Below are 17834 nucleotides of genomic sequence, written 5' to 3'. Positions count from 1 at the left end.
CCTTGTCATGTCTACTTTTCAGACAATCCGTATTATAAAGGCGAAAGTGTGTCTGTCTGTCTGTTACCTCTTCACGCTTAAGCCACTGAACCGATTTAGTTGAAATTTGGTATAGAGATAGTTTGAGTCCCAGGGAAGGACATCGGATAGTTTTTATTTCGGAAATCATCCCTGGAGTGCAAAGGGGGGTGGAATTGAAAGAGTTAATGAATTGCCTAATAATTGAAGTAAGCAATGTGCGAATTGAATGATTGCTATTATCCAGGCGCTATACCTACTTTAGCTGCTGACACTAATTCCCATTATGCCTTCTACAGTTTTACAAAAAAGTTTTTGCAGCCTTTCAAAATATGATACAATAGTTACGAAAGTTTTTAATCATTCTTACCAGGTATATGTCTCCCAGGATCTCTCGTCACCTCCAGCACATACAGCTCTCTCCCTTCCACACTCTTCCCAATACTGCTAAGCTTGGTGATCTTCGGATACAAAGCCGCCAGGTCCTTGAGGAAGCTCTCCATCTTCAGGTAGTTGTGGTGGGTGAAATCCGCTGCAGGCAGATTGGGCACGTCACGACGGTGTTGGTTTTGCTCTGGAGATTTGCCCGGGAATGTGGACTTTATTTTATGGGGCGTTGTGTTGATATTCTACTGTTATTATTAGACTGTGCTAGCTAAATTGGTTTTCAAACGAATGTGGACGTTAATTTATGGGGCGTTAGGTTGATATTGTACTGGACTAGACTGTGCTAGCTAAGTTGGTTTTTAAACGAATGTGGATTTTATTGTTGGACTATCTGTGGCAGCTAGATTTTTTGTTATCTGTGGTACTTAAACTACTAATACAAATATTTCTTCACAGTGCTTGGGCCCGTTTCTCAAAAGCTTGTAACTTGTAATACAAGCGGATGTCGCTTTTCGACAGCTTTTGTTAGAAAGGCTAATTTAAGGCGCCACTTCATGCATATGTGGTAGGTAACTAAAAATTTATTAAATTATTTTTTATATGAAACAAGAACCAAAGTCGTTTCTTTACGATATTTTAGATAACCATGCAGTATACCTACACCATTATTTATTTTCAATTCCAACTGAGACTAGATATGTTTCGCAGATAGTGGGCATACCTGTCAAAGTATGGCGCAAGTTAGGGACAGAATTTGTCCTTCAGACACTACAGCTAAATGCATTTGACGGACACATCATTATAACCTAACCTAACTATTACCTTCAAAATTATGACTTGCTCTAGTGAAAAATGTAAAATAGTGCAGTAAACTAATGAATGAATGATTTAATATGTAATACGCAGAAACGTCTGCGAACGATGCTATTAAGCAATTTACTGTCTTGGGTGAGACTTGAACTCACGGCCTTTGGATCGACTATCCAGCGCTCTGCCATCTGAGCCACCAATACCATCCATAGCCAGCCAATCTTTCCACCGTAGTAGGGTTACCAGATACAAATTTAGAATTTCCTGACAAAATTCCTGATTTCCGAATATTTTTCCTGACATTCATATTTTTGACGACGACGACGGGAGGGGGGGAGGGGGGAGGTCTAGTTGTTAGCGATGGCCACCCGTCTGAGCCGGTACGCGGCCCTATAAGTGCAATTGTATTATTTTGGTGAGTTACTAGTTAAGTTTAATCCGTTTAAACAAGATGTTTTACCAACATTATTAGACATGATTTCGATTTCTAAAACATCTATGTAGGTAGGTATGTATGCTTGAGTAAATATTTGTTAATTAATAATTACTAAGTTGAGTGGATCTCATTAATTATCTTTTACAATGTTTTTGGATTGATTTAAGTAAATAAAAAGGTACTTTATAAAAAAGTCTATCAATTAAAAAAAATCCTGACATATTCGTGTTCCGTCTCCTGACATTTTCGTGTTCCGTCCCCATTCCTGACAAAAGGTCAAAATTCCTGACATGTCAGGAAAATTCCTGTCATCTGGTAACCCTAACCATATGGGTCTAGGGTAAGTCTCAACAAAGACAGTATTTTTTTTACTTTTAAATTTATTCTAAGCTGTATTGTTTAAAGAATGAATTGTTTACCCGGGTTTTCTTCAGTGTTGACTACTTCAGGGACTTCTAAGTTTTGTAACTTTACGCTCCCTGTAAAGATAGCATTTTGGGCTTAATTGTTTGTATGTTATGTTTTACTTTATGCCTAATTATTATATACAATTTTAGTTATTTAGAAATGGAAGATTAGTGTGTAAAGAAGTATTAATGAAGTGTTGTACTTACTGTAACTCCAGATTAGTATGAAGCAAGAGGAAGAAATTAATGTAGTTTTCTGTGTTTATTCATATAAATTTTTAGATGTTAATTATGTTGTTAAAGAACAAAACGGAAGGGTTTTAAACTAAATAGAAGTTGTTTGTTTGTGGCGCTAAAAATTAATGTTTTAATGTAACAAAACGGATTAACCGATTTATATGCGATTGTCTGTAACTAGTTTGCCAAAATGGTTTTAAACCGTTAAGTATGTTGCAACATAAATTGTTAACAAGATATGTTTTTTTCTCTATTTTCAGCATGCGTTTTTAAAGATTCAAAAATTCAACGCATTCCACGGGCTGTCCCATACAAACGTATTTAATTCAGTGTATTATTAATTTACGGCGTTTATAACTGATTATTAGTTTTCCAGACTTATTTTTGACCATTTGTCACAGAAAAAGAAACTCATATACCTCAAGAACTCATATGCAAATCTGCAGAAAATTCACGTTCCGTCATCAGATATATCGGAGCTGCCGAGGTGTTCAAAAGTATCATAGTTATCTCTCTCTATTACTCTTCCATATTAGTGCGACAGATAAGTTGCGTTTCGTTCGTTACCGAGCGTTAACGATTGGCATATTGTCACGCGTGGCTCACTCCGCGATTTCGTCGCGTCGCTACAAGTACATGCGGCCCACACCAATTTTGGTGTCTACCAGTAGTGGTTGCCGCGCACCGCTACGGAACGGACGCCTACTCGCGCTTGCGCCACCTAACGGTCATATCTGTCGTAATAGACGCGTTTTGTTAAGAGTGAATCTTCTATACCTATAGTACTATTATTTATTCTGTGATCTTGTACGCACCCTGTACAGAAGATTGGTTTTGACATTTATCATAGAACGTCTGTTACTCGTCAACTCCCAAAAGTAATTGCCAGCCTAATAACAACCTTGACGTGTTATACTTAGAATTGATTTTCACACGTGATTACAGATGGGATTAGTTGTCAAGCGGACCCCAGGCTCTCATGAGCCGTGGCGAAATGCCGGGATAACGCGAGGAAGAAGAAGAAGAAGATTACAGATGTAGTGCATAAATTGTATTGCATCGTATTGTAACAACAAAATTTTAATTCTTCTTTTTCAATACTGTTTAGTATGGGACCCATCTTGGGCTGTGGCAACTCTGCCATTTGGTCTGTCATTATTCCTGTCAAAATGGAGATCGAGGATCGTTTTCTTTTGCGGTGTTTCGCCGTATGAAAGCTGTTTTATGGCTATAATAACTTCCATCGGGAGACATCTCCCTTTTGAGTGAGTATTTTGGTGATTTCTGCAGTGGGTTTTGTGCATAAGATTCCATTTAATAGCGTGGTGAATTTTATTTCACAGTCCCGGATTTTTATCCTATATGGAAGTCCTGTGAGACGATGGTGTGTTGGTGGAGGCCTCATCGAGTCGACATGCTGGTCAATCCCGGCCACGTATGCCGCTTCTCCTCGATGGGAAAGTTAATTACTTGTTTTTGAATTCGTAATCCTTACGCCCATGCGGGGGTCCGCTTTTTAAATCATGAACCGATTTTTCTCCTTTATTTAGGTTCCAGCTTGTCAAAAGTCTGTGAACCCTGTCTTACTACCTGTAACTCGTTACAGGGCCTACCACTTAGTCTACAGTTTGGCTGTAAGGCAGCCCCCAGCCAGCTTGGTGTACCGGCGGTCGGGGCCTGTTCGCTATTACTACAACTACCGTGGATGCAGAGGCACTGCGACATGAGTCTCCATTAGTGTGTCGGCAGTGGTACCTACCTTCTAATGTCACTACTTAAAAGGTCAAAGACAACCAATTTATTATATTCTCCAAGGCGCCCAACTTACTTTAAATAATTTTCCTTATTTTTTATACCACGTACCCAGAGTGCCCAACCATAAGAAATGTAGCCGCCAAACCCACATTTGCTCTCATATTTTTTAATTAAGTCTGTAGTAAGCTAGCCGAGGCTATTTAATATATTATAATGTCATAAGTTAACATTTGACACTTCTAAACTTAGATATTTGTCGTTTAGTCAAATAAATGCATTATAAGTAATGTACTAGTTTCCTTTATTCCATTTTAATTAACTCCCCTAAAATAATAATGGTAACAGTATTTTCTCGGAATCGTTCGTATTTGTCATGCTACTTCAGTCAACGTCAGTACTTTTTGTACCGAGACTGACTGAAATAGCATAACACGTTCGTACGTTCCCGTGAAAATACGATGGAAAATAATTATGCACTACATCGGTATTGTATATAAGGGTAAAACTAAAGAGAGAAAAGAAAAGGGATTACTGTAAAAAAAAGAAAAAGTCCAGGCAAATCTTCAGAGCATGCAAAAAAAGCAAAAAAAAGAAAGAAATTAAGAAAATTGTTAATTAAAACTACGGGTTAGTAAGTGTACTATTTACATTTTTTATTTGTTTATTTTCTGTATATTAGTTGTGCTATTTTCTATACAGGTTGGCCTAAAAATAAGTGCATTCCCGTTGCCAGGGAGGTTTTGGGATTATACTGAGCAACTTTTAATATGGGACCAACCACGAAATCACAAAAATAAATTTTGGCTGTTTCATACATTTTCGCCGGTCCATTTTCTATGGGAGGGTTGCATTGGACTTTGGAATGCACTTATTTTTTGGTCACCGTGTATAATTAGGTGTTTCTGTTACACATTTAAAAACAAGTCTTACTAAAACGCGTAAAGTAATAAAATATAGTGTGGTCGCAAATTTGACAGCTGATGTAGATTGCGTTGTCCGATAACGTACATCATCCGATAACTAAGTTTTCAACCGCTAACGTTCAATATTCTAGTTATCACAACACTTATGGTGACGTATATCGCCATCTATTTTAGCGGTTAAATTTGCGACAGCAATATTTTGCATTTACACGTCTTATGCCTTTTATGATTCGAATATTATTAATGTGACATTTAATTTCATTGACAGAAACACCCGGTACATTTCCGGAAAAACCTTTACAAGCTTGTAGGGTAATTCGCCAGTAAATGGCCATCGGCCAATAACAGCCCACTCTAAACTAAAAATGAATTCTATTCACTTATAAACAGAATTCATTTTAGTATAAGGTTTCAATAACCGGCCAGCCTTCAATAACTAAACAGTATACTAAAATGAATTCTGTTTATAGGTGAATAGAATTCATTTTAGAAAATCGACATAATGTATATCATAAACTTGCAAAGGTGTTCTTTTATCCATGTAACGTTTAAATATTGTGACATTTTGAGAAACATCTTAGTACACAAAATAATTCTTCACATTTACTTAATTTGAAATATAACCAAAATATCTCCTAAGGCCCAGCCCAAAATAAAAATCCAGCTAATGAAATATTACCCAATAGCGCAGAAAATAGATTTCCTTCTTTCTTTTCTTTCATCAAACTTAATTAGTAGATACTATAAATGGGACCGTGAGCCATAGGAGGATAATTGGATGCATTCATTTGCAATATTTCATTTTACTAACAAATCATAATTCGTATTGACTATAGTTTGTACTAAGCTAATAATCACTTAATTATAATTATTGCTTTTATCGTGACGTGATGTAACCAACGTATTTTTGGCACAAGTTTAGGAATGTTAGAAGTATTCACTAAGTGTAAATAAATGCATTGTTATCACATATCTTAAAAGAATCCATACAAACTAAGTGATAGTCATATCATATATGTTCTTTAAAAGGAAAGCGGACGGCCCTTTCTCCATAAAATACAAATGTGGTTCCCATTTTCCTCTCTGGATTACAGGGACGTTATGAAAAATATTTTTACTAATTTGATGGATATTAACCATAGGTATGCGCCTACGTTTTTTTAATTCGATTTTTTAATTAGTATACAAGTTAGAAGCTTTTATAATAATTAAAAATTCGAAAATAATCAAACGTAGGGGCATAGCTATGGTTGATAAGTTGATATACAACAAATTGTGTATATCAATATAATATTTTCAATAATGTTAATAGCCAGGGTGGAAAAGAAGGACTACGTTTGTATGAAAAGGCGATTACGTCGAAATCGCTTTCGTCTTCAAACAATAAATATATATATTACCTAATAATTAACCGGCCCCTGGCTACCCATCAGTGTTGCCAACTTGGCATAAATGATGCCAGATCTGGCATATTTTCACTCGCTTTGGCACCAAAATTCTCCATTTAGCATCTGGCATATTTTTTAGTATAATTTAGTTTAAGCCAAGTTTGCACCAACTTGGCAGCAACAATATGTGCCATCGCCTTATGTGGTTCATATTTTCATATGAATTTTGACTTTTGTGGACGGATGGGCGTCAACGGACTATATAAAGTTGGTCAAGCAGATCTTGTCAGTAGAAAAAGTCGGTAAATTTGAAAAAAGTATGTGTTTTAAGTGTTTAAATTCAAGTGATATTTTAGCATTTTTTTAGCATAGGTGTTTCAAAAATCTTTGGCATAATTTTGGCATAATCTTGACATTAGTCTAGCATTTTTTCAAAATCCGAGTTGGCAACACTGCTACCCATTTCTAAAGAGCCAACACCAACGGATAACCTAATCTAACTCCCTAGTAAATATTTGACACGAAAATTGAGCAATAATAAATTAATTGTAGAGAACATTTTTGTCTCACACTCACACAAATTGGTACGAGCACATTATCATAGATTTTTATTATGTAGATGTCGGCGGCCGATCGTAAGATCAGGCAGATCGTAATGTTCGTGTGTAATGTTTTGAGGATAGTCACATTAAACCAATAAATAGGTAGGATAGGTTCGTTAGGTTGCTTCAGATGCCCGAAGGCCCAGAAATAGAAGTCCCGCGTAGCGGAGCTTCGTCGACTCAGGGAACGAGTCAAAGATTTTCACGTTTCACGATATGCATAGGAATTTCACGATATGCCTGATCTTACGATCGGCCGCCGAGATAGATAAAACATGTATGAAGATATATCCCCGTTAGGCCCAATGTACAGTCACCATCAGATATATGGGAACGGCCGAGGTGCTTAAAAATATCTGAACACGCACTCTAACGCCTTGGCAATAGAGGCGTGTTCAGATATTTGTGAACGCCTCGGTATATCTGATGTCATTCTCATAACCTCAAACTTTTATACAAATAAAATTTTACAAATAAAATTTGAGGTTATGATAATGACAATGACATGTTATGGTTCGATGTACATTGCTGATTTTCTTAGCGCAATACTGCTCTTTGAGTGTTGCCATAATTCACTTTGCTGTACATTGCTAGATTGCTACTGACATACTTTGCTTGACAGACTATTGCTCTCTTGTTTTCTTCTTATTATGTAAGACAGAGACACAGAGCTAGAATGTTAAAAAACACATTAGTTCCAATTTTTAAGCCTTTATAATGTAAATGAAGACCGCATTAAGCATTAACACCCAACACAGACCTAACGAAGAAGCCGCGTTGTCATATTTATCTATACGACGGGACTTACCGACGGCGCGGCGGCGGACCACCAGCTTCAGCGGTACGGCTTCGGTCTGATTAGTGGGCACTGTTACGGTGGTCGGGGTTGGGGATTCGAAACTGGAAAGATGAAGAAATAAAATCACTACCTTATAAAGGGACCCACTGATTAACAATACAAGGCCGATACCGTCCGGCGGACTGTTAATCAGTGGGCCCCTTAAAACAAACTCTCCCGTTGCGCCTGTCTGTTTGTGTGTATGTTCGCGATAAACTCAAAAACTACTGAACGGATTTTCATGCGGTTTTCTCCTATCAATAGAGTGATTCTTGAGGAAGGTTTAGGTGTATACAGTGTTAAGGTTTTGTATAACCCGTGCGAAGCCGGGGCGGGTCGCTAGTGTAATATAAATATAGGAGAAATAAAGTATAAAGTACCAAACGTATTTGCTCTCACGAGATTTACGAAAAAAGAAAAAAATCGATTACACAAAGAAGTATGACATCATTTTAATGTCGCTTTATGAGAGAAAATAGCCAAGTTACTTGCCTTTCAAATATAAAATAGTACATGACGATACATGTACGAATTTCCTATTTTTCGCATCTGTACCGAAAATAACTATTATCAAATCGGGCAAGCTGTTCTCGGGCTAAACCTCGGGCAACATAAATTAAAAAAAAAAGAAAATAAAGTCCGTTTTAAAACAAAAAACCGGGCAAGTGCGAGTCGGACTCGCGCACGAAGGGTTCCGTACCATAAAGCAAAAAAAAAAACGGAAAAAAATGCAAAAAGAAAACGTTCACCCATCCAAGTACTGACCACGCCCGACGTTGCTTAACTTTGGTCAAAAATCACGTTTGCTGTATGGGAGCCCCACTTAAATCTTTATTTTATTCTGTTTTTAGTATTTGTTGTTATAGCGGCAACAGAAATACATCATCTGTGAAAATTTCAACTGTCTAGCTATCACGGTTCGTGACATACAGCCTGGTGACAGACAGACAGACGGACGGACGGACGGACGGCCGGACGGACAGCGAAGTCTTAGTAATAGGGTCCCGTTTTACCCTTTGGGTACGGAACCATAAAAAGTAGTAAATGTACCCTTGAGCCAAAGCGGTGATGTTGTACTGTCCCGGCAGCAGTAATCTCCAGAACTCCCCCTGTTCCGTCGTCTTCACGAAGTGGGGCACGCCTTCCACCTTGATGAACGCGTTCTGAAATTAATTGTATACAATTAAGGTAGGGTTGAGGTGTGAGTATTACCCGTGAGTACCTATCAGTGGCGGCGCGTCAAACATATCCATAGGCAAGCCGGGGCTAATTTGGCTTACATATTTCCTTATAACTCTGCTCAAACGTCCAAAAACAGGCAAGCCGGTGGGAATCGGCTTTTATGGACGCGCCGCCACTGGTACAGTCGACGTCAAAGAGAAATTTACAGCCAAAGTAACAAAAAAATGTTTACACGACCTAAATGCTATGACAATAAAGTCGTGTAAATAATTTTTTGTAACGTTAGTCGTAAAGATCTCTTTGACGTCGACTGTACCTATTCACGGGAGCAAAATTTAGTTACGCATCTTATCCAAAGCAAACCAGTGGATTAGACCCAAGAACCGCCACAGACGTCATCTTCTCCCGTTAGCTCTCATCGCTCCCTTCTGAAGATTGATAACTTCAATTGTTCTGGATCTCATTTGTTTTGATAGCGCACTCTAGGACTATGACGCCTTGGCAGAACTGCGCCGAACGCCAATCAGGTGGACTGCAACACCATAGTTTGCTCTATTTGTCAAAGATTGCGTGATAAAACGCCTCTTAAAGGCGATAGATGGCACAATTCAGCCGTTCTCCGACATATTAATACTTTTTTACTAAAACGACTGTTTAATTGACCTTCCAACCCAGAAAAGAAACTAAGGTTTATTAGGCTACTTAGGTTTCCTCGTGTGTTTCTCTACTTTCTCTTCACCAAAAAGCTAAAGTTACGGGTGGTATTTCTTACATAAGGTCCAAGGAACTCACTGGTACGAGCCAGGATTTGAAAGCTACCAACGATATACCACTAAGGCTAGGTCACTTCCGAAGCGGTTGAAATAGTTGAAATTACCTTAATAGGCTCACCGTCTTCATCCACCACGAATCCCTTGACTCCCGTATGAGTCTGCTCAATAAACGACAGCATGGCATCCTTGTTTAACCTCCAGAAGCGAGGCAGCTCAGCGGCAGCTGGATATTTGCAGCATGAGAGCTCGAAGGTCACTTCGAAACAGTTGGAGTGGAGGTAGTTGAAACAGTTGAAATGAAAGTAATTGAAATGTTACCTTAATAGGTTCACCGTCTTCATCCACCACGAATCCCTTGACTCCCGTATGAGTCTGCTCAATGAACGACAGCATGGCATCCTTGTTTAATCTCCAGAAGCGAGGCAGCTCAGCGGCAGCTGGATATTTGCAGCATGAGAGCTCGAAGGTCACTTCGAAACAGTTGGAGTGGAGGTAGTTGAAACAGTTGAAATGAAAGTAGTTGAAATGTTACCTTAATAGGTTCACCGTCTTCATCCACCACGAATCCCTTGACTCCCGTATGAGTCTGCTCAATGAACGACAGCATGACATCCTTGTTTAATCTCCAGAAGCGAGGCAGCTCAGCGGCAGCTGGATATTTGCAGCATGAAAGCTCGAAGGTCACTTCGAAACAGTTGGAGTGGAGGTAGTTGAAACAGTTGAAATGAAAGTAGTTGAAATGTTACCTTAATAGGTTCACCGTCTTCATCCACCACGAATCCCTTGACTCCCGTATGAGTCTGCTCAATAAACGACAGCATGGCATCCTTGTTTAATCTCTAGAAGCGAGGAAGCTCAGCGGCAGCTGGATATTTGCAGCATGAGAGCTCGAAGGTCACTTCGAAAAGTTGGAGTGGAGGTAGTTGAAATGAAAGTAGTTGAAATGTTACCTTAATAGGTTCACCGTCTTCATCCACCACGAATCCCTTGACTCCCGTATGAGTCTGCTCAATAAACGACAGCATGGCATCCTTGTTTAATCTCTAGAAGCGAGGAAGCTCAGCGGCAGCTGGATATTTGCAGCATGAGAGCTCGAAGGTCACTTCGAAAAGTTGGAGTGGAGGTAGTTGAAATGAAAGTAGTTGAAATGTTACCTTAATAGGTTCACCGTCTTCATCCACCACGAATCCCTTGACTCCCGTATGAGTCTGCTCAATGAAAGACAGCATGGCATCCTTGTTTAATCTCCAGAAGCGAGGCAGCTCAGCGGCAGCTGGATATTTGCAGCATGAGAGCTCGAAGGTCACTTCGAAACAGTTGGAGTGGAGGTAGTTGAAGTCTTGCATCCCACCTGGAAAATGGAGATTTAGAAATGTGTAACCAATTAAGTATTTAATCAAAGTATACAGATGTCGCTACTGGGTGTCACGATTATAATAATAAAATTCGCTGTGAATGACGGATATACACCAACAACAACATTTATATTCTCAAATATCTAATACCGTTAAACGAGCAATTCTTGTTTATTTATTTATATGTATATTTATTTATATGTGTATATATTTCGGGGATCTCGGAAACGGCTCTAACGATTTTGATGAAATTTGCTATATGGGGGTTTTCGGGGGTGATAAATCGATCTAGCTAGGTCTTATCTCTGGGAAAACGCGCATTTTTGAGTTTTTATGTTTTCCGATCAAATCTCGGTCTCCCAGGTATTACTCTATAACACACATATGATAGACACTTGCCTTTAACAGAATACCAATCGGCACCATTAGTGATGCCGTCCTTGAATTTCTCAGGCGGGCATGTGTCGCCTTGGTGCATCACTTCGTTCTTCGACGCGTATACCAAAGCAAGATGCTTGAAAAGCGCATCGTCTGGCGACTGGCTTTCCTCGCAACAGTCTTTGCCTGACCTGTAAAAAAATAGATTAATGTGAGAAATATGAAATGTAATGTTCACGTGACTTTTATGTTTTTTTGATATATCTGCAACTCGGAGCAAGAGATTTAACTGATCACCAATGGATACTGTCCCGCTGCAATAAGGTCAAGCATACGGGTAGCTAGCAAGAGCAACCACAGTCACATAAAATAAAACACATGTCCTCATAAAATGTGTCACGACTAACATAGTCTCAGGATGGTGCAGACAGGCATCATCTGAACGTCCGTCTAACTGTGAAAAAAGGTCAATTTACTAACCTCAAATCATCATAAGGATAGCTAGCGACCACCGTTCCTCCATGCAGATTCCCGGACAGCACAAACTACTTGCCCATGACCCATTTCATGAGCGCTACCGTCTCAGGCTGCCGTTGCCCGAACCGATAAGCTTCGTCCTCGGAGCAGTGGCGGTCGAACTGGTCGGGGAAGTCGCGGTTGCGGTCTTAGGATGGTTGCCAATAGGCAGCATCTGAACGTTTGCAGTCAAACTGTTAAAAAAAGTCTAATTACTAACCTCAAGTCGTCATAAGGATAGCTAGCGACCACCGTGCCTCCATGCAGATTCCCGGACAGCACAAACTGCTTGCCCATGACCCATTTCATGAGCGCTACAGTCTCGGGCTGCCGGTTCCCGAACAGATAAGCTTCGTCCTCGGAGCGGTGGCGGTCGAACTGGTCGGGGAAGTCGCGGTTGAGGTCGACGCCGTGGGCGTTGTGGCGGCCGGGGCCGTTGCCGGCGGAGTCGCAGGTGCCTTCCTGAGATGGAGATAATATGTTGCTGATCATAATATAAATTCGTATAGATTAGTGTAAAATAATTTATATTGTAATTTAATATTATGAAATAAATAAATCTAAATCTAAATCTATGGATAAATGAGTCTAGACACGCGTACGCAGCATTGATTAAGGGGTGGGGCAGAAGTAGAGGAGGCTGGGTACGGTTGAAACAGAAATTCTTAGCTTATGGTCAGGTCAGAGACCAGGGTGGGGCAACCGCCCCACCTTGCCCCACCGTGGGTACGCCTATGAGTCTAGTAGTGGACATTCGAAGCAATAATAATAAGCTCCATTTGTTATATATAGGAATAGTGGTGTTGCGCCCTCAGTGAGGGCCCCTCACTACCAAAAAGATACACCCTGAGGACCCTGAGGACGTGGACTGAACGCACGCGACCGGCGGCGCGGCAAAATGATTCAAGTCATTCAATCCAAGTGTGTATTTTTTTTTTCTCTGTTTTATTTTTTAATGTGTACCTACATAATTATTTTCTCTTTATCTTATTTATTTCATCTTATTGTCCTGTGTATGTGTGCTTTATGGAATAAATGTCTTTCTTCTACATCCAAAGTTATCTTAAGTTATGGTTTTCCCTTAATTTTCATTTCGTCATTGACTGCTATTACTTCATATTATCTGACTCTATGTTATCCTACTTACATATATGCTGTACGCAAAGCATGCAGAAGTTATAGTTATGTTATAATGACAAAGGTTAAGTATCCACCTACTCCTGAGGGTGACCAGTTAGGTCTTTACGAAAACTTATTCTATTCCAAACCTTATTCCTTAGACATAAGATCCAGAGCATATACATATTCATACGAAAACGTATTCTATTTCCAACCTTACACCCTTTACGTAAGATCGAAAATGTAGGTATACATATTCAGCCATAACAACAAACAAACCCAGTGCGTTACGTTATCAATATCCCCTTGCACTATGCGAGCCTAAGTGATAACAACTACCTACTTATACAGTTCAGTGCACTTTGGCATGCATGCGATAATGACATTTACTCCTTTATAATAAGGTGTAGTATCCGTTTTCTACGATATGCCTTTCCCTGACTTAACACGACCGTGTTAATGTCGGCGGCCGATCGTAAGATCAGGCAGATCGTAATGTTCCTGTGTAATGTTTTGACGATAGTGACATTAAACCAATATATAGGTAGGATAGGTTCGTTAGGTTGCTTCAGAGGCCCGAAGGGCAAACTGCCCAGAAATAGGAGCCCCGCGTAGCGGGGCTCCGTGGACTCAGGGAACGAGTCAAAGATTTTCACGTTTCATGATATGCCTGATCTTACGATCGGCCGCCGACATCAATAAATTCGCGAATATTTCGAAGTAAAATGCAAACCATGAAAGGTTATTAAGAGGCGGAATCGGTCCAATGTGTATTGCGTCTCACTCCCTCACTAAGCAAAATGTGTGACCAAGATATTGGACAGATGGAATACCTACCATAGCTAGGCCCCCTGACCTAATCGTTCCAATGTGGGTGTTACGTTACAATCACGTGTTACTCCGATATCTCGATCGTACTTGTGTAACCAGTTTGCTACTTTCACTGCCACCAATATTGCTTATGAATGAGCGTTGCAGGTCATTTATACACGCGATCAATATTTAATACCTAGTACGAGTACACGGAGTACATATGTACTTCCCCTAAGTCCCCTAAGGTCCAGCCTTACAAATGAAAAATCCAAATCAAATCGAGATGTTGACGGTCTGACGCCCGGCAACGGAAAAAACGCTCTTTCAATTTAATCTACCATGAATCTTCTTCTTTTTAAGTTCTTTTAATTTACCATGAATCTAACTTTGATCACCTACTTTATCGTGTAAACGTGCCTATAGCGTATAGTTCGTTTTTTTAGCATTAGAAAGAACTTGCAAGAACGTAAGCGATCTTGACATGTCTTTTAATTGAAATACGCTTTTTTTTAAATCAGTAACTATTACCAGGCGCGGCTCACTCCGCGATTTCATCGCTTTGCTACAGGTAGCTAAAAGTCCATCCGTCCAACCCCAATTTTGGGGTTAGCCATAAGCCGCGCGTGGCGCTGTCGCCACCTAGCGGCCATATCTGTGCTGATCGTAGCAGACGCGTTTTGTTAGAGAGTGAGTCTTCTGTACCTTAGTACTATTATTTATTCTGTGCTATTACTTATGAAAGCAGAAGAATATAAATGATCGTATTAGATTCATAATTGTTACATATTTGCCGTGACTTATTTTTTAAACGTGTTTTTCAATAAAAAGACTCATCAAGATTGTTTACCTTATTTCTAATGCTAAAAAAAACGAAGTATAAGTAAACACCATTATTTCCTCTAGTAGGCATTTGAAGAGTACCTACTATTCTTTACTGTATCAAAAAAGCACGGCATCAGGGTCATTAACCTATTGTAATCTTAATATCTATTGGCGACAAGAGCGAAACGGTATCATGATTCATTATTCTTACAACGCTATCGGATCAATTCAGCATTCAAATACGGCCATGTGAACGACCTATAATTAAAATTGAAGGGCACTGAGATTGGACCATGTTTTTTATCATCTCGAACTTGCATTCGATTGAATTGATTAAAACTTTTACGATTATTTCGTGCCATTTTGACAAAAACCTACCGTGAATAGATTACTGGCTTATGTACCTCCTACAAAAAGTAACACTCAACCTGTCCATCGGTGGACCTTATTACAAAAGCCATAAGGTTAAGGTTACGTTAAGAGTGTGCGCCATGGTACAATGAACATGGCGGCCGTGAGTTTAATCACGAATGTTGATCAGAAGTTAGGTACAGTAGGACCTGTAATATCCAAATTGATTTGATTTACTGGACCTATGTACGTTTACGAATGAAGCATAAGATACTCATCATCATCCTCCTAGCGTTTGTCCCGTACTGTGACGGGGTCCGCTTTCCTACTTTTTAGGGTTCCGTACCCAAAGGGTAAAACGGGACCCTATTACTAAGACTTCGCTGTCCGTCCGTCCGTCCGTCCGTCCGTCCGTCCGTCCGTCTGTCACCAGGCTGTATCTCACGAACCGTGATAGCTAGACAGTTGAAATTTTCACAGATGATGTATCTGTTGCCGCTATAACAACAAATACTAAAAACAGAATAAAATTAAGATTTAAATGGGGCTCCCATACAACAAACGTGATTTTTGACCAAAGTTAAGCAACGTCGGGAGGGGTCAGTACTTGGATGGGTGACCGTTTTCTTTTTGCTTTTTTTTATTTATTTTTTTGTTTTTTATTTTTTTGCATTATGGTACGGAACCCTTCGTGCGCGAGTCCGACTCGCACTTGCCCGGTTTTTTCTCCTTCCACTTCGCTTTATCCTGGACATCCTGGACATCGATGACGTTACGCCGCCGCTGCCTTGGTTTGACCCTCCTGTTTGGAAATAGTGAGGCTCCTGTTTGGGCCTGGTAAGGCGAAAAGCTAAAGGCTCTATTGTCTACGTATTCAGGCGGCCTTCTTTTGACATGGCCACCTCAGCCGACTTTAGTTTTATTTTAGTAATTCGGACAATAGTTTTATTGAACCCGAAAATGTTTTTTTTTACTCAGTACTTTTTTTTACCCCTTAGGCCCACTGATTACTAATTCGCCAGACGATAATGAGCCTGTCAGCTCAAAGCAAAATTTAATAGCTCCGAACAACTGACAGGCTGATATCGTCCGGCGAACTGGTAATCTGTGGGCTCCTTTACTCCAACTATAATAATAAGTTTTTGGCAAAAATTTCATTTTTGGTACAAGCTTTTATCGCTGACTGTACTTTTCTTTCCACATGCAACTAATACTCATCAAGACAATCCTAAAAACCCCAAACACAATTACGTTTCGTTGTTTCATCACAGAGTTCCTATGACCGTCTCCTGTCTCCATCATCAGATCAGTTCGATGGTACCATAATATTGCATTGTCATCCGATTTATACATGCATGCCAAATTTCAGCTCATCGGAAACCGGGAAGTGGATCAAATTTAACTTGCAAGATTTGATTACAGACAGACAACGGTCAGGTGAAACTAAATAAAAGCTTGTAAAAATGGACAAGCCCTAAATAAAACCAGCTTGGTATGGGGACAATACACACTGTCCACTACCCATACGTTGAAGTAGGTCATGTACAAGTGTAATTAAAAGTCATCAGAATCACGCAGTTTGATTCCCAACAGACAGACAGACAGACAACGGTCAGGTGAAACTAAATAAAAGCTTGTAAAAATAGCATTAATATCCAATGCTGTGGCCAGTTTAATTAACTCTTGGTCACTCTAATCGTCATTAGTCATTACCGCACAAAAGCCTACTCATAAAATGATTATGACACAGGTATGTATTTGATGCTGTAACCGTGAAATGACAAACCAGAAAACAATAAGAAGAAATGACAAATCAAAAAACTTCGTAATTCTGCAGATGAATCACTATTAAAAATGATTTACACTGCACTTTGTCAGTCTGTGATCAGTTACTGTATTTCAGTTTGGGGCAGTGCAGCAAAGACTTGTATGTTGGAAATCGAAAGGGCCCAACGCTCTGTACTAAAAGTGATGCTCAAAAAATCCTATCGGTTTCCAACCTCTGATCTTTACGCCCAAACTCAAGTTTTAACCGTCCGACAGCTATTCTTACACAAAATCTGTTTATACACACACAAAGTCTCTAAAACATTGCCCTCATATAATATCTTAGTTAAAAAACGCATCTTCAATCTACCAATTCCCGAAGTACGTTCCGCCTTTGGAAAACGTTTTGGAGATCGCATTAGAGTTACAACTTACAATTCCATTCTTAAACACTGTAACCTTAGATCTAGCACCACTATAGAAGCAAAAAAACAACTATTTAAATTCCTAAGCTCTCTTAGTTATGCCGAGACAGAAGCTATTTTAGATAATGTACTTTAGCTTATTAATGTTATATATAAGTACCTTTGATTGTGTTAGTTATAATAAGTTTATTTTGCCATAAGCTGGACTTTATGTTTGTATAGGTAATTCTGTTATTTAATGTACTCCTGGTACCCCGCGATACAGGCGAAGCCTAGTGCGGAGACCCCTGCCACACTCTGTAATTTGTATTTTTGGAAATAAAGATTTATTTATTATTTATTATTCTTTATTTATTTTTCTTCTTAAGTTAGGTTAATTATAATATGGATATAAAAGTAAAATATAAAAACACTTACAAACAATAAAAAAAAAATTATAAACACATTATTTATTATTATTATTTGTTTGTCCTTTCCAGATCTCGGGACCATGGGGTCCCGGACTTTTGGAAGGCGTGCGTGGGGCCGTAGC

The 17834-nt window shown here is 39.4% G+C and overlaps 1 protein-coding gene and 1 non-coding gene across 2 annotated transcripts in view; both read right to left on the bottom strand.

Moving 5' to 3' along the window:
- Positions 1-17834, bottom strand: part of LOC134674486 (carboxypeptidase D-like) — a 72183-nt gene that overhangs the window by 46594 nt on the left and 7755 nt on the right. The window contains exons 2-8 of the mRNA XM_063532585.1: positions 12226-12467; positions 11511-11680; positions 10911-11107; positions 8852-8964; positions 7772-7863; positions 2071-2130; positions 389-592 (exon numbers count right to left, since the gene is read on the bottom strand). Of these exons, the coding sequence (XP_063388655.1) occupies positions 389-592; positions 2071-2130; positions 7772-7863; positions 8852-8964; positions 10911-11107; positions 11511-11680; positions 12226-12467 (1078 nt within the window). The remainder of the gene's footprint in view (positions 1-388; positions 593-2070; positions 2131-7771; positions 7864-8851; positions 8965-10910; positions 11108-11510; positions 11681-12225; positions 12468-17834) is intronic.
- Positions 1346-1418, bottom strand: Trnad-guc (transfer RNA aspartic acid (anticodon GUC)). Its single transcript has one exon. It is a non-coding gene; the product is annotated as a tRNA-Asp (tRNA).

The sequence above is a fragment of the Cydia fagiglandana genome, chromosome 20, assembly GCF_963556715.1.
Source record: "Cydia fagiglandana chromosome 20, ilCydFagi1.1, whole genome shotgun sequence".
Taxonomy (NCBI): Eukaryota; Metazoa; Arthropoda; class Insecta; order Lepidoptera; family Tortricidae; genus Cydia; species Cydia fagiglandana.
Note: the sequence above shows the minus strand (reverse complement) of the source record. Positions and strands in the feature narration are given on the sequence as shown.